This window comes from Acartia tonsa, chromosome 13, assembly GCF_053477335.1.
Source record: "Acartia tonsa isolate MP-2025a chromosome 13, ASM5347733v1, whole genome shotgun sequence".
Classification (NCBI taxonomy): domain Eukaryota; kingdom Metazoa; phylum Arthropoda; class Copepoda; order Calanoida; family Acartiidae; genus Acartia; species Acartia tonsa.
In genome coordinates, this window is record NC_137272.1 from 6,568,660 (window position 1) to 6,590,973 (window position 22,314).

General features: G+C 32.2%; 1 protein-coding gene across 1 annotated transcript in view; it reads left to right on the forward strand.

Annotated features, from left to right (window-relative positions):
* Positions 1 to 22,314, forward strand: part of LOC145304301 (uncharacterized) — a 68,920-nt gene that overhangs the window by 20,064 nt on the left and 26,542 nt on the right. Inside the window, exon 2 of the mRNA XM_080146161.1 lies at positions 19,028 to 19,097. Within this exon, the coding sequence (XP_080002287.1) occupies positions 19,028 to 19,097 (70 nt within the window). The remainder of the gene's footprint in view (positions 1 to 19,027; positions 19,098 to 22,314) is intronic.

The window sequence follows — 22,314 nt, forward strand, 5'->3', positions numbered from 1 at the left end:
TAAAAACCCCAAAGTTGTTAATGCAGCGAATAAACTTATAGAACTTTGGGGACTAAACTGCGAACCAAAAAATAAACAGCATATTGTCCCCTCTCTCTCTCAAGCATAAAAACCCTTCACCCCCACTTTATTATTCTAAGTAATTTTAAAAGTCTTTTTAAACATCAATTAAAAGGTATTTTAAACGCCTTCGCATGTTTTGTTGTTAAATGTTTTATTGTTAAATATTTATGTGTAGGTTCTAATTGAGTAAGAAATATAATTATTGCCATCCTTGTTTAAAAGTAAATGTATCATCTTTTATCTTCAAAAGTGAAGATTTTTAATGATTGAGTTTCAAAATGATTTTAAAATTTGCATCGTATCAGGGGAAGGTGCGATTAGCAGGGATCTAAAGGGATAAGACAATAGCCGATAAATTGATGTACATTCCTAATAATGTTACACAAAATTTAATTTTTGGAGATTAAAAATTAATAGATGAAACGTTTGAACACTCAACTTCGTAACCTACGTATTAAAATTCTCCAAAGCCCCCAAGGGCTATCTATTACACTATTCCCCAATATTTTATAATAAAGTTTTCTGATACGCTGGCTAATCAATTTTGGGGACATTAGTGAATTTTGATTGGTTGGATCATTAAGTTGAGTGTTTCAACCACCAGTTTTATTCTATTGAAAGGGTAATTTTGTGTATCATCATTGGTAAGTACATAAATTTATCGGCCATTGTCTTATCCCTTTAGATCCCTGGTTTCTTAATGACAAAAGAACAGACAGACAAATTCATTTATAGAGTAGCTTCGCTACTAACTAGATTATAATGTTATATAGATGAATTTAGTTGATAAGTTAATAGTTTATTCACAATGTACATCTGGATGTTAATTGATTTACAGCTTTTTAGGGATATGATAATGGTCGTTAAATAGAAATACATTGTACATCATCCCCAATGATGATACACAAAATTACTCCGTCTAGATTAAAATTAGTGGCTGAAACGTTTGAACACTCATCATAATAAACCAATCAAAAACCAATAAAAGTTCCCAAAGTTGTTAAGCCAACGAATAAGGAAAAAACCGCAGTATACACAACACACGTCAGCCGCCTGTAAGTCGTAAGTCGCGGCTGACGCACGTAGGCCGAGCCCTGGTATAAATGGATGGATAAACGAATTACTACTTGTTTGTTTCATTTAAAATCTTCCTATTCATATCTTTAATTCAACAATAGTTGTCTAATTCATTTAACAACAATAACAAGGATGACAAATACTTAGATGCCAATCTCATAATGTATGACTGCAATGATGATAAACAAAATTATCCCTTCTGTAGATTAAAAATACTTGATAAAACATTAAGACACACAACTTAATAAACAAATCAATTAAAATTTATGAAATAACCCAATAAATAAGAAAATATGATTTTAAAACCCTGGGTACTAGTGTAATTAACAGTCTCATATCTTCTCCTTCCATGGACAGCTAAGGGTTCTAACTTTTATTTTGCTATTCTTACAAATTGATTATCTATATGATCAGGAAGGGAGTTGACATTGGACTGTAAATTACACTGATGTCCAAAGTTTTATAACCCTGTTATCTTACTTGCTGGCTCAAAAACTTTGGGTACTTTTATTGAATTTTAATTGGTTTGCTCCAAACTTGTACAGTCAATGTATTATCTCTAATCGTCTTATTCCTTAAAATCCCTGTTTATTACACATACATATAATACATACAGAAGCTTTGCTCTTCAAACCATAATCTATTATAAATAGTAGAACTCTGTCTGTCCGTACGTCTATCTGTCTGAATAGAATAAAAAGTAGCTAGTCATGATGTTCATTTGCAATGTAAACAAAAATATATTTGATACCTTTTATATTCATAATACATTTCTTCTTTTAAAGAGGTATTCAAATTATTATATTTGTAATATAAGGACCAAATTACTTTAGATTTTTAAGATTTAAAGTGTATTTGATATATTTGTTGATACATACCTATTGTTTGAAAAGATAGATACGTGGATAAATAGATAGATAAATATATAGTGGGCTTCATGATTTGCTTACATACCTATTTATTTAGATAGATAGATACTTGAAAAGATAAATAGTCTTCATGATTTGCTAACATGCATATTTTTATAGAAAGATAGATACTTAGATAGAAAGATAGATGGTAGATAGATAGTAGGCTTCATGATTTGCTAACATGCCTATTTGTTTAAATAGATATATACTTGGATAGATAGATAGATAGATAGATAGATAGATAGTAGGCTTCATGATTTGCTAAAATATCTATCTGTTTAGATAGATAGATACTTGGATATATAGATAGATATATAGTAAGCTTCATGATTTGCTAATATACCTATTTGTTTAGATGTAAGAGGTTAACTCACAAACAAAATATGATATGATATTTGTTTAGATAGATAGATGCTTGGAAAATAGATAGTAGAAAGAAGACTTTATGATTTGCTAAAATACCTATTTTTTTTAAATATATAGATACTTGGAAAGAAAGATAGATAGATAGATAGTAGATAATAGTCTTCATGATTTGCTAACATATCTATTTGTTTAGATAGATAGATACATAGTAAGCTTCTTAATTTGCTAACATACCTATTTGTTTAGATAGATAGATACTTAGAAAGATAGATACTAGGTTTCATAATTTGCTAACATATCTAGCTGTTTAAATAGATAGATACTTAAATAGATAGATAGACTTCATGATTTGCTAACATACCTATTAGTTTAGATAGATAGATACTTGAAGATATATATAGATTCTTTGAAAGATAGGTAGATACTTGGATAGATAGATAGATAGATAGAAGGCTTCATGATTTGCTAACATACCTATTTGTTCACGCTTTAACTAATTTTGGCGTATACATGTTGTACTGCAAAGTATTCTTACCATATAGCAACTTTAGAATAATAGCAAAACGGGGTAATTGTGTGTTCACAAGAATTATAAAAATCAGAGAGAAGGGGACAAAGGGCTATTTATGACAATGGTCTCCAAAGTTTTATAATTCGTTTGCTAAACAACTTTGGGGGATTTACTGAATTTTGATTGATTGGTTCATTCAGTTAAGTGTTAAAACGTTTCAACTATTAATTTTAATCTACAGAAGGGGTAATTTTGTGTACCATCATTTGGGATGTACATCAATTTTTTAGCCCTAAAAAGAAGTATAAAAAACAACTAAAAAAAAACAGTAGAAAACTTAAGATTTTTAATAAATGCTATTTTTTCATATTATATGTTATGTTAAGTAAATACCTTTTACATGACTCAAAGTTTAGATTTTTTATGCTCCTTTTAAATTTACATGTCATTTCCCTATAAACACTTTAAGAGGATTTATTTCATTTAATTCCTACCCCAAGGTTAGGCAGCCGCAGTTGCGAAAATCTGTAGTTTTTTAAAGCATTTAGTTAAAAGATGACATTCATAAAAGCGAAGTTATAAAACGGTAGGACAAACGAATATTACCACTTGTATAGTGTCAGAACTGTACAGAACTGTCTAGAAATTTAGGATAATGTTTAATAACATTCTTAAATTCTTAGGACTTAATTATAGAGAGGCTTCGCTTATAGCATTGTACTTTGTGTCCTAGGAATCAGTATTCCAAAAATCAAACCAGTCGGACAATTATAATTATATAAATTATAATTTGTAGTTAAAAATATTAAAAAGCAACATGTTTAAAATGGACGTACGGACTTTCTGGTAACGATTACAGAGTTCCTACGCTTTCTAAACCGTACCTAACTAGTATAGGAATCACCATGCAAAGTTTGAAATCGATAGAACAATTCTGACGTGCCTAAATCAACGAAAAGAGCTAACCCTTACGGACGGAAAGACGGGCGGATCGACAGACTCTAATTATAGAACGCAACATTTTAAAAAATTTAAACCACTGCACTGCTGCAAAACATGACAACTAGAGGCCCAATCAACCCAAGACGGCAACATTTCTTAATCCGCAGCCGGTCCTTAATTATTTTTTGTTTCCATTCTTATGTCAAAATTCTTACTTATTACAACTACCTAAAAACTTTTAAGAAACAAATTTGAAGCTTTAAAAAATTTTGTTGAAGAAATTAATAGAGATCTTTTTAGGCAAACATATAATTTCATACTTTTCTTTATTTCAGGTATGTATATTTTAGGCATGAAAGAATTGTCTGATGTGTATGAAACTAAATGATAAACTGTTCTACAATTGTAATAAAAAAGTAGTAGCATATTTAGATTTTAACTTCAAAGAGTAATAAATATTTAAATTGTCTTATTATAGACAGCTTTCTGCGGATATTGAAATGAAAAATTACAAGATTGAAAACAGTTTTGTGAGCCTTAGGCCTAGACTAATAAACTGGTATCAATTTTATGATTTTTATTCAACATTCGTAGAAAGCTGGGGCTATACATAATTTTTTCAGTATGGCTGAGAACCGGTTCTAATCCAGAAGATATTAATCGGTTTTATAATGTATTATTACTTGGATGTTGCACCAGATTTTTAAGTACTCTGATAAAGTGAAACTCTCGCAGCTGGCTAGATTATCATTACCCCCCACCCGTCCCCTTTACCCCATCCCATCTACTCATACTAGATGAACGAACTGACTAACATTAGGTCTTTATTAGCAAGCTAAATTGACAACAAATTTTCCCCTGTCAGTATATCCACGTACATCATATATCCATCTAAAAAGAATTATTTACACTTTCCCCCAGATAATTTTAATCTATATAAGAAAAGGAACATTTTATCTTCCATTGTTTCGTTTCATCCCTGAACCCCTGATGTGAATGAAACTGTTGGTATGCAATTATCATTCCCTTTTTAGAACCTCCCTTGATGGATAAAAGAAAAAGTAAAATATAGCTTGAATAGAACTTGATAACGTACTCCCCATCCCAACCTGTTAAATATTTTTGGATTTTTGAAAGAAAACGAAGTATCGGGTTTCGACGTATTTTCCCAGTACCTTTTAAATGTTTATTTTAGGTCAGGTTAGGTGAATATTAATGATTGCCCCGCAGGGTTAGGCAATTGGCCCCACATGGACTTGGAAAAGGAGAAAAGTTACTTTAAAAACAAAACCCGCTACTTCGTTTTCTTTCCATGATAAATATTTCTTTTAAAATTTACCCAATAATGGATGCCAACTTTATATCAATACTGCTGGAATCCTATATCTACCTTGTAATGATATTCTAAAATTAACAGAATGTCTTTCTGTCGGTCTGTTTGTACCAAATATCTCTCTAATCATTGGACAAATATGGCTCGAAGCTTCTTCTATGCCCGGGAAGGTTTAGGTTCCCATAGAGGCCTCAAGATAAAAATGCCTCCTAAAATATCCAGAACGGTTAGATGACATAATATATCCAGAAAGACAGGGGACAATGGCCTGTTAATAAATTAGTCCCCAAAGTTTTATAATAGCGTTTTTTTTTCGTTAGCTTAACAACTTTGGGGACTTTTAATGAATTTTGATTGGTGGATATATTAAGTTGAGTGTTCAAACGTTTAAACCACTAATTAAAATCTACTGAAGCGGTAATTATGTGTATAAATATTGGGGATGTGCATCATTTTATTGGCCATTGTCTTATCCCTTTAGTCCTTGCATTCACTTGAACGTGGGTGTTTTTATATTGTATTGAATGAAAGCCTCAATTTGTCCCCTCAACAATTCTTATTTCCTTAATTTAAGTGCATACTGTACCCGGGATCTAAAGGGATAAGACAATGGCCGATAAATTAATGCACATCCCAAATGATGACAAAAAAAATTACCGCTTCTTTAGATCAAAATTAGTGGTTGAAACGTTTAACACTCAACTTAATAAACCAACCAATTATAATTTTGTAAAAGTCCCCAAAGTTGTTAAGCCAACACAACTGTATGTGCAATTACTGCCCCACTAAAGCTAGTTTATTATAACCGCCAAAATAAGAAGTTCTCCGAGAGGCCTCTTGGAGCACCTTAGGGAACAGAGGGAGGAATTGTAGGTGGACTTGCACTCTTATTGTAGTTTTAAAAACATTTTTAGGGGGGTTAATTTTAGGGATGGTTTATTTGGAGGGTAGATTTGCCCTTCCCAAAAATAGTTATAAACCTTCCCTAGATCTATAAAAAGCTATACTGTAAGGGAACATTGAACAGAAAATCCGTCGAGCAGTTAGAGAGATCTTAAGCTGCATACACACAGACATCCTGTTACTTTTATGTAAAGATATGCCAAAAATAAAAAAAATATATATTTCATAAAATCAAAAGATCGTAAATTTGATTTGTACTTGATAATTGGGGATGTGGTAATTTGTTTGCCATTGTCCTATCCTTTTGAATTTGTTTTAGTCTCTGCGCTAATTATGGATGATGTCATACTTATATTTATGGGTTAATGAGAGATAATCACGGTTGCTCATCAGGGAATTAGGGTCAGGAAAATATACAGGTAATTCATATAATACAATATATAACTACAAAAAATTAGGTGTATATTTTCAATTTTTTAAAACGGAAGAAAATTTAACAGAAAGTCTTTGTTTTATGGCTAGGTTTGGTTTACTAAGATATAGGGTAACCCTACGGTGATATAGCCCGATAGATTAAGACTGTTTTTAGTTGTGATACTCCATGGATTTTTTTTTCTATTGACCTTTCATTATATCTCTGATTGACTCATCCAGACATCAGACAAAGTAGATCTTTAAAAAGATAAGAAAACAAGGATTTCAACATTTCATATAGACCAAACAAGGACGATTGTATCCATTAAGGGGCATCCAAGGCATTTCCCCTACTCTAACTATTTATGTCACTTACCTGACATAGCAGCAGTAGGAACCCTTAAGTATTAAATATGCATTCATTCTGTTTATGACAATTTAGTTCAATTTGAAATTCAAGAAATATTAATGAAAAGTATACTAGTTATGATATGTCTATGCTTAAATGTCTATTATCTATATATTGAGACCCATCTACTCGGCGCACGAAAAATATTCAAATTTTTAATGTCCTCATTTTTCATTATAGAGACATTATTGCTGAAAAGCTTTCTATGTCAAGATATTAAATAATACAAGAACGATTGCTTTAAAGATTACTTAGCTTTTTGCTTTTAAAAGCATCGTGTTAGCGTTTTAAAACTGTGAAACTTGTTGTGGTTGGGATTGGCTGTTTATTACACAAGTCCCCAAAGTTTTATAGTAATGTTTTCTTAAACGTTTGTTCAACAACTTTAGGCACTTTTACTGAATTTTGATTGGTCCATTTAGTAAGTTGAGTGTTAAAACGTTTTAACCACTAATTATAATATACAAAAGGGGTAATTTTGTGAATCATCATTGGGGTTTTACATCAATTTATCGGCCATTGTCTTATCCTTTTAGATCCCTGCATAAATATTCAGAAAATAAGGTTTATAATGATGTCTTACTTATTTAGATTTTAACATATTAGTCTTTTTAAAATAGTATTTTACATATATTTTGGAATTTTATCCTATATTCATATATGTTATCCTAAGTTTAAAGTTTAATACATCCTATTATATAAAGTAGTAGGTTTTTTTTTGTCTGAAGCTAAAGATCTCGTTAACTACTTAACCAATCGGGTTCTCTATTTTAAGTAGGCTTCATATAAGTCCTGTGATTGTTTTAGGCTTTTTTATTTTCCGATTTAAGTTTTAGGGTGGTTTTAACCCTTACAGATCGGGGGGGGGGGGCTCCAAGAGCCCCCCCCTCTAGTTTTTTCAATCTCATTTTTTTTGTAGGTAAGATGGAGTGCTGTGACTTCATGACTTTTTAAGTTTAGTAATTATACGTCGGCAAGAGTTGATTTTATTAGGATATCTGGTCTGTGTCGGTCGTGGTGTCCGGTCAAAGTCGGTTGGGTAGCACCAAATTTAGAAAAAAATTCTAAGCAAATCTTAATTTCTACATTATGACTTTTGTGTATAAGGTAGAAACCTAAATTTTTTTTGGTGAATACTTAGATATCAATGACCTTCTGAGAAAAGTGGTGTTATGACCGTTTGACCGCTCCCTGACCGACTTTGTGACCGATTTTTGTCCGGCTTTTACTACAGACATATATCATGAATATCGTGGCTTCTATTACAGCTAGAGACCTATAATTTTGTTGGCAAATCCTTGAGCAACAACAAACAGATAAAAATATTAATTGGCGCCGCCAACCGCCGGTTTACCGCCGCAACCGCCGAAAATGGCGGTTTCCGTTATTTGCCGTTTTTCGGCGATGATCAGAAAAAGTAATTTTTTTGTTATGAAAAAAAAAAGTTCGTTCTAAAATTTGGTCATCCTAGCTGCAAAATTGGCCGCTCTACAGCTGTTTTAAAATTTAGCGGCTGGCCGCTAAAAAGCGGCTAAGGAGCGGCCTGGCCGCTATGACTAGAAAAAGTAATTTTCTCTAAAAATACACATGAACCACCAGAAAAAAATTTTACGTCTTTATCTGTAACAGGAGCCGAGATAGAGGGGGGGCTCTTGGAGCCCCCCCCCCCCCCCCCGATCTATTAAGGTGGGAATTGGGGCCCGAGCTGTAAGGGTTAAGATATTTTTCTAGCCATTCTCTGTTTTTCAGAGTCCCTAGATGCTAGAGGCGTAGCTCAAAAATATATTTATCCTAGTAATTTTATAAACCAGATAAAAAAGGGAAAACATGATATACTTTTTATACAGCAAGATTCAGAGATAGAAATCGACCATGAAAATTTCAATAAAATGGATGTATATGTAAATTAATAGATAGTTATACCTTTAAAAAAAATAGACAGACAGATAAAATATGGATAGATAGATAGATGAATGTTTGTTTATCGGGCAACAGTCAATCATTTTGATTATAGGATGTTTATTTATACACAATACACATTTCTATATGTTCCATCCCTCCAACCAATTGTTTGAAATAGTATCATATTTTCCAGAGAGAGAGAGAGAGAGAGGGGACAATGGGCTGTTAAATATGCCAGTCCCCAACGTTTTATAATAACGTTTTCTTATTCGTTGACTTAACAACTTTGAGGAGTAAGTTGAATGTTTAGAATGATTTTAATCTACAGAATGGGTAATTTTTTATATCATTACTGGGGATGTACATACATTTATCGGCAATTGTCTTTTCCCTTTAGATCCCTGGCAAAAGGGCACAAAAATAAGTTCGCATATGTAAAGTTAGGTGGAATTACTTGGCCATAAACAGATTCGGCTCATTGTCATTGTATTTTCAGCCAGGAATCTAAACGAATTGGACAATGACCGAAATATTAATGTACATCCCCAAAGATGATCCACAAAATTACCTCTTCTGTAGATTAAAATTAGTGGTTGAACACAAAACTAATCCAACGAATAAGAAAATATTATGTAAAACTTTTGGGACTAGTGTATTAAACAACAGCCAATTGTCACCTATTTTTCTCATTCAGATTTTCAGCATGGGTCGAGATTTTTAACTCATTATTTTTGTCTTTTTAATCCAACATACATGTACACTTTAGAACACTTTTAGTACAACATACATATGGGTATTTTTTGTTAGCTCAAAAGCGAGAGTTTAACGTTTGCCTTCTAATCTACAATGGGTTTTTAAGGTATTTGAAAGTTTAGAATTACAGTTAAATTCATGCTTATGATAACCTTATATTGAGATGTTATAGATATACAGTTAAGTGACTCTAGAATCCATATTTCTACTTTTAAGGTACACTTACTTCATGACAGCAACGTTTGATTTTCAGGGTTTGTATAGTATATTACAGTATGGCTTAAAATCGGTTAATATCCGCTGAATTAGAACCGGTTCTAAGCCATACGATCATGTATTCTATCGTATTGTTTCCGTTTTTCTTCGGCATCTCGGGGCTAACAAAGCTGGTTTTATTATTTTTATAATTTTACATTTTTATACCCGCGGAAATATTCAAAAATTGCAAAGATTTTCTATGTACATTAATTAATTATCCACTAACACTTTTAAACCTTGCATGAATATTCCTGCAGCAACGAATTATGATTTTTTTTAAACCGTAGAAAAAATTTATCCGGTCCGTCTATTTTATTTAAAGCCATTTTTTTTCATTAGAGATTTGTCCTATTAATTTTTCATGTCTAGGACAGTTAAGCAAATTTATAAAAAATAGTGCATTCTATAATATCGCTGAATATTGAATGCGTTTTTACTTTGTTGAGCTTCGCTTTTCTTGGTGGTGCCATCCTTGTTTCAAGTGCAAATATATTTGGTAAAATATTCGAAAGACAAATAATATGTATTCAGTAAAAGTCTTGCGTTGAAATATAGCAAAGCATATCAGGGATTTAAAGGGATAAGACAATTGATGTAAATAGACAAAATTACCCCATCTGTATATTACAATTAATTTTTGAAACGTTTGGACACGCAACTTAATAAACAAACCAATCAAAATTTATTTAAAGACCCCAAAGTTCTTAAGCCAACAAATAAGAAAAATTATGGGACTAGTGTAATAAACAGCCCATTGTCCCCTCTCTCTCTGCAAATGAAATATATTCAGAAAAAAACTATAAAACAAACCATCTATGTATGTAAAAGATTTTATATATCTATTAACTTTTTAGTATAGCTTGTCTGTAATTTTGGACCATCCATTTTCCAGAACAAATTTAAGATTTTTTTTACAACTTTTAAGAACTTTTTGTAGAATAATCCTACTTTAAAAACTCCAGAATTCCTTCAATCTATAATAAAACTAGCTTACGTAATTGCTAATATTAATCTTAATTTTGGTCCGTGTAAAGAATACACCTTTGTTTCAAGTTGGACAAAGATGATAACATCTAAGCGAAGCTCAACAAACCGGAATGACAAACGAACATTAACAGTCATTGATTTAATTTAATTTTAGAAACTCATTTTTAGAAATATGAATAAAAAAAATATGGCGCAAACAAGGATGACAACATCCATAAAAGCGAAGCACTGAAACGGTCGGACAAACGGACATTAACACTTATATAGTGTCAGAACTGAATAATCAGAATATAAATGTATAAGAATCGGAGCAAAATTGTAAGTAAATTTGTTTAAAAACTGCTTGATGCAGGATAATGTTTATGGACATACTTACATTTTTAGGGCTTGATTATAGAGTTGCTTTGATTATAACATTATACTTTGTTGTCCCAGGAATCAACATACCAAAAATCAGATCAATCAGATGATTAGATCACATAAAAATTTGTAGTTAAAAAGGAAAAAAAATACAGGTTTAAAATGGACGTACGGACATTTTGGTAATGATTATAGAGTTGCTACGCTTTCTAAATCGTACCTAACTACTAAAGGAATCACCATGCAAAGTTTGAAATAGATAGGACAATTCTAACATGCCTAAATTAACGAAAAAAGCTATCCGTTTGTGACGGACGGATGGACCGACCCTAATTATAGAAAAGCTTCGCTTTTATAAAAGCTTAATTAGTAATAGCTTAAACCGTTTCTATACATTTTTGAAATATTGTAGACTTAATTATTAGAGATGTTCTGCTGATTTTCTCAATCCTATATCGTTACAGACGTACAGTTAGACCTACGTACGGACATACACACTCTAATTATATAAATGCCCTGTTTTAAAAATAATAAAAAGTTGATTAAATTGCAGGTAAGGAGTAAAGACTGTAGCTTACACTGGTACCCAAAGTTTTATAGCCACTAAATCTTATTTGCTGGCTTAAAAACTTTGAATACTTTTGAACTCGAATTTTGATTGGTTGCTTCAAAACTTGAAGTGTTCAAACCTTTCAACCAATAATGTTAACCTACATAAGGTGTAATATTTTGTTTATGATCATTGGGTCTCCAATCAATTAATCGTCCATTGTCTTATCCCTTTATATGCCTGGATAAATGTAAGTTTACATTGTCTGTATGTAGTACTCAAAAATTGGGTTTTCAAAATAAAACCAAGAGATAAATTTATAAGTTTTTTGTTAGATTTTTTCAAGTGGAAATAATGTTAAAAATGTATTTTCTAGAAAATTGTTACTAAATTGTCAATAATAGTCCCCACAGTCGTACTTATAACACTTCTTATTAGTTTGCCTAATAACCCTGGGGACTTTTGATTGGTTGCTTCATTTAGTTGAGTTTCCAAACGTTTCAACCACTTATTGTAATTTACAAAAGGGGTAAATTTGTGTATCTTGATTGAAGATTTTGTTATAGTTATTCCAGTTAATGGTCTTAGTCGGACAGAAGGACAGAAGGATACTCAAAATCTAAAATATTCTAATCTTTTTTTCTTACTCCTACATTCCTGATAATTGAGTCTTTGATAACATCTAAAATTATACACATAAAAAATACAAAAACTCAGTTTTTTTTACTTATTTGAAAAGGGAGTTAAAATTACCATTTATATGTTTTGTGTATGTGTATTAGGGGTACCATGGATTTTGCTATTATCATGTATAGAAATTGGACACAAATATATAAGCGCTTTCACACAAAGCTTCTTCTTGAGCAATAAAACCCCTTTATGCATTCTTATTTTTTAAATAAATTGAAAAGAAGGGAGGAGATTAGTTTTTCGATGATTTATCTATTAATTTTGATCAGGTTAGGTTGTAAATTACCTACCCCACAGTGTTATGGATCCATAGGTAGAGGCTCTGCATGTTTAAGAGAGGAAAAAACTACCCCTTTCTTTCGAATTACAAATGTGGGGGATGTTCATACATTTATGGGCCATTGTCTTATTTCTTTAGATCCCTGTATATAAGCACCTAATTAATTGGCTTAATCAAATCCTAATTGGTTGGTTCAAACTTTCTGACTAAAATTTTAATCTTCAGAAAGGGTCATTTTTTCTATTTATCATGATTAGGGATGTACAATTTTCATCCATTGTCATATTAGGGTGTCTACCTGTGTGTATGTATTTAACAAAAAAATCACTAATATGGTTCTCCTACAGTGAAGCTTCTTATATGTTTAGAGAAGAATTGGTTTGAGGAAATCGCCCCTAGACAAAAATATAATCCAACGTGAAAAATGTTTTTAGTGGCGTATCCGCTAGTGCAAATTTTGAAACTTTTCTTTTATTTACAAAGGATGTACAAAATGTAAAACATATTTATTTCAGGAGAAAAATATTTTTAATAAAAGAAATTTCAGAAAGAAGGATTGTCTGCTAAAGAGCAGTTTTATACAACTAGCTGATTTTATAGTGATAAAATGACGATTTCACTGAGAGTTACACGCGGCTTACGCGCGGCTTCCGATCCCTGCTATTTTCTATTTACGATGTCTGTTTATGAGTCGTTAAATCTGTAATACTTCCTAAATTTTGTTACCTGTAATTAATTCATTGATCACAGGGATAAGACAATGACCGATGAATTGATGTATATCCCCAATGATGATATATAAAATTATCCCTTCTGTAGATTAAAATTAGTGGTTGAAACGTTTGAACACTCAACTTAATGAATCAACCAAATTAAATTCACTAAAGCCCCAAAGTTGAAAGCCAACGAATAAGAAAACGTTATTGTAAAACTTTGGGGACTTGTGTAATAAACAGCCCATTGTCTGGGTATAGATAGTAAAAATCAAATCATCTATACTTGTTGAATACTGTTGAACAATCATTCTATTTTAAGTCGATTGGTTGATTTTATAAAATAATCGAATAATTTAACCAAACAAAAGAATGAAAATTGTCAAATTCTTTGAGTATGCAGTTTTTTCTGTTTTTATTCTATGCATTTTTTAAAGCGAAGCTTTTTTACAATTAGGGCCCGTCCTTCCGTCATTATTTTAGGCATGTTAGAGTTGTCCCAAGTAGTTAGGTTTGATTTAGAAAACGGAGCAACTCTAAAATCGCTATTAGAATGTCCCTACGTCTATTTAAAACATGTTGATATTAAACTTAAAAATCAACAATTTTTGATATAATTATCCTATTCACCTGATTTTTGGAATAATGATTTCTAGGACAATTAAATACGATGTTCAACAGTATCCTGTATTTATGCATTTTGCAACAAATTTACTTACAATGTTTAGACTTATACATTTATATTCTGCTTATTCAGTTCTTACTCTCAACAAATGTTAATGTTCGTTTGTTCTACCATTTCAGAACTTAGCTTTAATGGATGATGTATACTTGTTAGGTTTTTATTGTATGCAAAGTTTGTGTTGCATAATCGCTTTGCCACCCAATTTAGCATTTTTATAAAACTGCAAATGTTAACCATTTCATTATAAAAGTGACAGGTTATCCGTCTGTCCGTCTAAACTATCACCCTCCCTAAATAAATCGCTCTTAAGAAAAATCTTTTTCTACAATTTGTGGTAACTAGAGGTCTCTAGTGGCACTGGAGGGAAATAGGGGAGTCGACTCTTATCTTTACCTTATAGTTTTCAAAAGAATTGGTGAAAAATTGGGTGAAGATTGTTTTTTTCTTTTACCAGGGTTTAGGTAACCTTACCAGGACCTTTAAGAAAATGTAAATGAGAACCATATCGGTCTAGCGAGTATTTTGATACACACAGACACGGACATCCTGTTACTTTTGTGACGTTTTGTAAGGACACCTAACCAACCTATTACATTTCTGAAGATTTTTTGGACACAATTATTTGCCAAAACAAAGCCATGCAAACAAGAACAACATTCTCTCATGCTCAAAATTGGCGAGGGCGAGGTAATAACGAGAAGCTCTCATGAGACAGCGTGTCAAGACATACGTGGAGCTTAAGCTGGCCCTGGTGGCTATACAAAAGTGTCTCGTCATACTCCAGGAGTCTTAGGTCCAAACTATGGAAAACCAAACAAGATCAACATTCTACATGATTATTATTGCAAGCACTGCAAATAATTTGACGCAAAATTACTTTCTTTTGTATTGTCAAAATTTTATAAACACAAATTTTTTATTAGCACATTACAAATTTTAGTAAAATAGCTAAATAATTAAACTTGCTGTGTTTTTGTGCTATCATAGATTGGACAAAATCAACAAAACATAACCACATAACCATAAGGTGATTACATATGCTTCGGGGCCAATTGCCTAACCCTGTGGGGCAATCACCTAACCTAACTTAACATAAAAATAACTTATCAAAAGCTACTGTGAAAATACGACGAAACGAAAGAGGAGATTTCACGAAAGCGACTATACCCCAAAAAAACATATTTACATTTGTAAATTGAAGAAAATCTACGCTTCCTAAAAATGTGACTGAAAAAGATTGTTTTCAAAAATGCAATGGTTTGACCAGGCAAATTTAGTTTACATATTATAACAGTGGATTTATTATCACTAGGATATTACACCAGATTTTCATATTCTCTAATAAAGTGAACCGTGTAGCGGGTTAAAATAACTGTTTTCTCCATCCCCTCACTTCCAACTGGATAAATTGCTCGACCAATAAATGACAGGGGAAATAGCAACCTGTATTGACGACAATTTTTCCCCTGTCATAATATCCACGTATATTCTACATCCATTTTCATTGTAACTGTATTCTTATTGATGAAGAATACAGGAATAGGTACATAAAAGATAATAATTGAGATATAATTCCATCTTACTTCATCTTATTTCTACTTTAAAAGATTGTTCAGTAATAGAGTGTTAGCATGATACCAATGTTTTGTTAGATGTTTAACGGATTTAAAACTCAAAATATTAAGATGAAAAATCAATCTGATGCCCTTTCTTCATCCAATTGTATAGCCACTATAAAGTGCTTATCCTACTTTTTAAAATAAAAAAAACGCATATTTTTATGAGTCAAATACATGGCACCTATTCCCCTGAGTTTTACATAATACGTTGTATGTATAAATATCCAGGGAGGGAGGGAACAATAGGCTTTTTATTACATTGGTCCCCAAAGTTTTATAGTAACGATTTCTTATTCGTTGGCTTACCGCTTTGGGAACTTTTATTGAATTTGATAGTTGGTCTATTAGGTTAAGTGTCCAAACATTTTAACCACTAATTGAAAAGGATAATTTAGTGTATCATCATTGAGTGTACATTAATTTATCGTCCATTGTCTTATCCCTTTAGATCCCTGAAAACTATCTGCCAATTCTTATTTCTAGGAACTACAAATTGTTTTTTGTGTGGAAAATTTTAGTGGCTTTTCTTGTTGGTATACATTCAAATTAAAGTCGAAGCTTTTCTGCAGATTAAGTCATTGTGTAAGATCTCGAAATTGGAAAATAAGCTACTCGAAAACATTTTAGAGACTCCATTTTTATGCATGTCTATTCCTAATTATTTTCTGTTTTTGTTGTTGTTGCTAACACCCTTTACATTTCATTTATTAGCAGCTGTGGTACAAAAAAGGCAACTATCGAACCCTGAGATATAGTAGCCATTGTGCTGTTCATTACACTTGTCCCTAAAGTTTTATAATAACATTATCTTATTTATTTCATTAACAACTTTGGGAAATTTTATTGAATTTTGATTGGTTGGTTCATTTACTTGAGTGTCCAATAATTTCAACCACAAACTGTAATCTACAAAAGGGGTTAGTAATATTATCATCATTGGGTATGTATAACAATTTATCGTTCTTTATCTTATTCTTTTCGATCCCTTATCTTAGTGGCTGTGGCACAAAAATTAGCGGCTACCGAACCCTGATTATATATAGTAGTTAATTTATAATGTGTGTTTTGATAATAAATTGTTTACAAAGTACATGATTGTTGAGCATTTATCCTAAAAAGAAGACAAATGCTGTATCAAAAAAAAAGTATCAAAAGGTCAACTTTATGGTTTCAATATAATACAGCTAGAATACATTTTAGCAAAATTACAAAATTCAATAGTAATAGGACTAGAGAGAGAGATAAAAATGCACTGTTTATTACACTAGTCCCCAAAATTTTATGATAACGTTTTCTTATACGTTGGCCTAACAACTTTGGGACTTCTGTGAATTTTGATTGGTTAGTTCATTGAGTTGAGCGTTCAAACGTTTCAACCACAACAGAAGGGGGAATTTTGTGTATCGTAATTGGGGATGTACAATTTACATCTATTTATCGGCCATTTTTTTTATTTCTTTAGAACCCTGAATAAGACGTTTAACAAGCAATGCTTTACTTTATAACATTTGATTTTTATGTCCTAAATTTGGCTTGTAATGGATGCTACATGTCTTTTAGCAAAAGATTTAAAGTTATTTTCGTATCCATTCGAATCCTGTGGATAGGAAAAAACTATGTCTAGCATCGTATAATATCCAGCTTTCTACGAATATAAAAATGTACAATCATAAGATTAAAACCATTTTTAGCCGGTGCCTTCGGCACCTCGGGGCTAAAAAAACTAGTTTTAATTTTATAATTGTACATTCTATATCCGCGAAAAGCCGTTTATAATACGATGCGAGAAATAACTATTCTCGACTTTGAAGAAACATTTTGGGTTAGAAGGTCAACAAGGCAAAAGATGCGCGGCTCATTAATTAAACTTTTGCGCACATTGTTATGTCTCAAGGTTTTATATAGAAGGAATCACATAGCAAGGCTCATTAATCAAACTTTTGCGCACATTGTGTTGTCTCAATGTTTTATTTAGAAGGATAGGCGATGTTGTTCATTAATTAATCCATTGTTTTTTTTACATTGTAATGTCCCAAGGTTTTATATAGGATTCACTATGCGATGCTTATTATTCACATTTGTACACATTTTTATATCTCAAGGTTTTATATTGAAGGATCGCACTATAGGAGGCTCATTAATCAAACTTTTGTGCACATTGTGTTGTCTCAAGGTTTTATATTGAAGGATCACACTATAGGAGGCTCATTAATTAAACTTTTGCGCACATTGTGTTGTCTCAAGGTTTTATATTGAAGGATCACACTATAGGAGGCTCATTAATTAAACTTTTGCGCACATTGTGTTGTCTCAAGGTTTTATATTGAAGGATCACACTATAGGAGGCTCATTAATTAAACTTTTGCGCACATTGTGTTGTCTCAAGGTTTTATATCGAAGGATCACACTATAGGAGGCTCATTAATTAAACTTTTGCGCACATTTTGTTGTCTCAAGGTTTTATATAGAAGGAATCACTATGGATTGTTGTTCATTAATTAATCTATTGTTTACATTGTAATGTTTAAAGGTTTTATAAAGGAAGAGTCACATGGCAAGGCTCATTAAACTTTTGTGCACAATGTTATGTCTCATTGAGGAGTCACTATGTGATGTTTATTAATTAAACTTTTACGCACATTGTTAAGTCTCAAGGAGGAGTCACTATGGTGTGCTTATTAATTAAACTTTTGCGCACATTGTTATGTCTCAAGGTTTTATATAGAAGGATTCAATATATTTGGCTTTTGCGCGCATAAATACAAGGTATTATTCAGAGGATGAACACGATTGTTGAAAAAAATATTCGAGATTCAGATTAGCTGACTTCACCTTGATTTAAATATATTTTTAAATAACCTTATTTTTATAACCTTGTAATAAGACTTTGATAAATAATCTATTATGTTAGAATACACCTTAAATATCAAAACAAACAAACAAACAAAACAAGGATAATATCATACATTAGTTGGATAGCCTTCTATCAAACATTGAAAGCTCTAATCAAATCCAATTAAGAACAGGATTATGGAAATTGGGATTTAAAAATAGTATATATCATAGGTCATTTGTATTGTATGACGTCATTTTTTATAGGCAATATAAAAAGCATCTCCAAGAATGTGATTTTTTTTGAGTTTTAATTGACCTTCGACTAAAGTTGGAAGAGTTAATTCTTAAAATGTAATTAAATGGATTGTTCAAAGTTTCATATTGATCAGTTACTACTTTCATGATAAAAACCCAATAAACTATTACAAAAAAGTTCAGTTTTAATTTTGTTTTTATTATTTTTCAGGTAATATTTGTCTGGCTGGTGGAACGTGGCAGTACCTTCAAATCCCAATACCATATCCAATCAGACGAAGGTCTTTAGAATCATCAAAATAAATCAAGCACCTAAAAAGCTTTCATTGACCCGTGGTATTAGCGAAGAAGATAGTGCGGTGTCTGATTCGAGTCTTGTTTACACTGCGTCATAATATAGACGGTAGAAATGATACCTTATGCTGTTATGTCTGGCACGAAACACTAATAGAGAGAGTAAGAGTAATGCCTTTGTTTTAAAAAATTCGCAACTCATTATCATGCATTGTTAAGACTTCTAGACAAGTGTCGTGCAATCAATAGGTTGGTTGTCTGTTTGGATGTTACTTAACCTAAGAGCACAGTAGGCTTTAGAGGATGATGCTCTGACTTCTCTAGATGCTCACTTGAAATCAAAATTGAATCTCGCCTAAACGAGATAGTTAATTAGGTAAAAAGCAGTTATTAGCAGCGAGTAATTCATCATAGAATGGCTGCGTTTTTAAAAATCTCGATATGTAACTTATGTTTTATTCATCAAGGTTTCTGAACAATTCTAATGATTGACTAAATATGCTTTGATGCAAATGAGCGACACACTACCATTTTTCCCCGAGAGATCAAAACTTTCGCATATTTTCGTATTTGTAGGAAACTGTCCATAAAAGAGTCCATTTTATATATGTACATATTTCATAATTTGGGTAGCAGTTATTAAAAAATATTTATTATTAAATTTAAAGACATGTATAAGCTTTATAGAATATCCGTTGCATGAGAACAGTACAAAAAGTAGAAACGGATAACTGCATTTCATCAAATTGTCTGTGTATTAGATCTCCAATTCTGATTTCAAGATTTGTACAGCCTTAATTAATTGTTAACTATTTTTATTTTATTTATCTAAAGAGATAAGACAATGGCCGATGAATTGATGTACATTGTACATCCTCAATAATGACAAGCAAAATTTTTCCTTCTGTAGATTCAAATATTGGTTGAAACGTTTGAACACTCAACTCAATAAACCAACCAATCAAAATTCGGTAAAAGTCCTAAAAGCCAGCAAATAAGAAACCGTTATTATAAATCTTTGGGGACTAATGTAATAAAGAGCCTATTGTCCCATCTCTCTCTGATTGCATTGTATTTTCTTTAACAATAAGTCCTTAATATTCTCTTTATAGGCCAAGACATTACCCTTTCATTTACTTCAAAACATATAGTAAATACAATTAATAAAAATTATATTTGTCAATCGTCTCATATTTTTGTAGTAATTCTAACTGAAAGTCTTTTTAACAAGGATGATAACATTTAATTCAAGCAATCCTTTTGTAAGAAAGTCATAAAAAGAAAATAAGTTGTTTAGTATGTACGTTAGGATCTTGATAACCATTTATACGAGTGAGTCCTTTAAATAAGTGATTCCTTATATAGCTTCAGGTTTTAGTTTTAGGTTATTTTTCGTTCGCCTTATTTCTCTACTAGCGGCTACGCCCATAAATGCATCTTTTTTGTGGGGTATTTTTTTTAAGTGGCGATTTCTCTTTCGAAAAAATTGTTTAAAAATACCTACAAGAAGCTACACTGTAAAATAGAACCATATCGGTTCAGTGGTTAGCAAGATCCTTCGGTACACACAGACAGACACACATAGATTCTGTTACTTTATAATAAAAATTAATTATCTAATACAGAGAAAATGGGACAAAGAACACTAATGACATATAGAGAAGTATCGCTATTAAAAACTCATCGGAAATAGTATAATTCGTATTTTGACTTTATGTGTCTTATAAACAACAAGAGTTGAATTTTGCACAACCAAAAATAAAAATATTACCTATTAATTTCAAGATAAGTTATGTAATATCATAAAAATATAAAATGCATTGGCGTATAAACAGCACAAAACCCATTTAAATGCCCAGTAAGAATATAATTTCATGGTAAAGGTCTTGCAATTAAAGGTTTGAATGTTTTATGGATGTACATTTTATTAAGCAAAGCAGTTTAAAAATGATTTTTGGATGAATTCTTTTGTGAGTATGGATGTACCCTACCTCAAAATAGTAATAGTCCTTTTAAAAGCTCCACTGAAAATGAGAACTTTATTGGTCTAGCAGTTTGAGAGATAATTCGCTACAGACAAACTCATATAGACTTACATCCTGATACTTGTAGACAATAATATTGTAGGTTCTTTTTCTTTCAATGAAGACAAATTATTTAGCCATATTGTAGTTAGTCTGTCAAATAGAATTAATAACAAATATAAGACGGATACACTAATAGCAGGGCTAGTCCATTAGACTTTTATGTAAAAATAGCAGGGTTCGGAAGCCGCGCTATCAGCCGCGCGGCTGCGGCTGCGGCTGAATCCTAATTTGCGGCTGCGGCTGCGGCTGCGGCTGCTTAAAGTTATGGAAGTGGCTGAGGCTGAGAGTGGCTGAGGCTTAGTGCGGCTGAGAGTGGCTGCGGCTGAATGCGGCTGAGGCTTAATAAGAATTGGGGTGGCTGAGGCTTACAGTGGCTGAATTGGAATTTTGTGGCTGAGGCTTCGAGCGGCTGAGGCTTACAGTGGCTGAGGGTGGCTGAGGCTTACAGTGGCTGAAGGATTTGTGGCTGAGGCTGCGGCTTACTGAAAGCCGCGCGGCTCATAGCGGCTGCGGCTTACAGTGGCTGATTGGAAAATTAAGCCGCGCGGCTGAGTGAGGCTGAGGCTGAGAGTGGCTGATAACATAATTAAGCCTCGCGGCTGATTCTGAGGCTGCGGCTTACTGAAAGCCGTGCGGCTGAGGCTGTGGCTGAATTAAATTCAGCCGCGCAGCTGAATGCGGCTGCGGCTGAATACAATATTAAGCCTTGCGGCCGATCTTATGGCTGATTATAAAATAAGCTTTGCAGCTGAGGCTTCGGCTAAATTGGATTTTTTAAATGCATTCTAGGACATTTTTTGGAGAGTTGAGGGTGGTTAGGGGTTGTGAGAATAAGAGTGGAGGGAAGAGGGGGGAGGACAGCAGGATTTTTTCAAATGTTTGATTCAGAATTAGTACCCAAATTTATACTGGTACCCAAAGTTTTATACTAGTACCCAAAGTTTATTCTGGTACCCAAAGTTTTATTCTAGTACCCAAAGTTTTATACTGGTACCCAAAATTATATACTAGTACTCAAATTTTATTCTGGTACCCAAAGTTTTATTCTAGTACCCAAAGTTTTATACTGGTACTCAAAGTTTTATACTGGTACCCAAAGTTTTAGTCTGGAACCCAA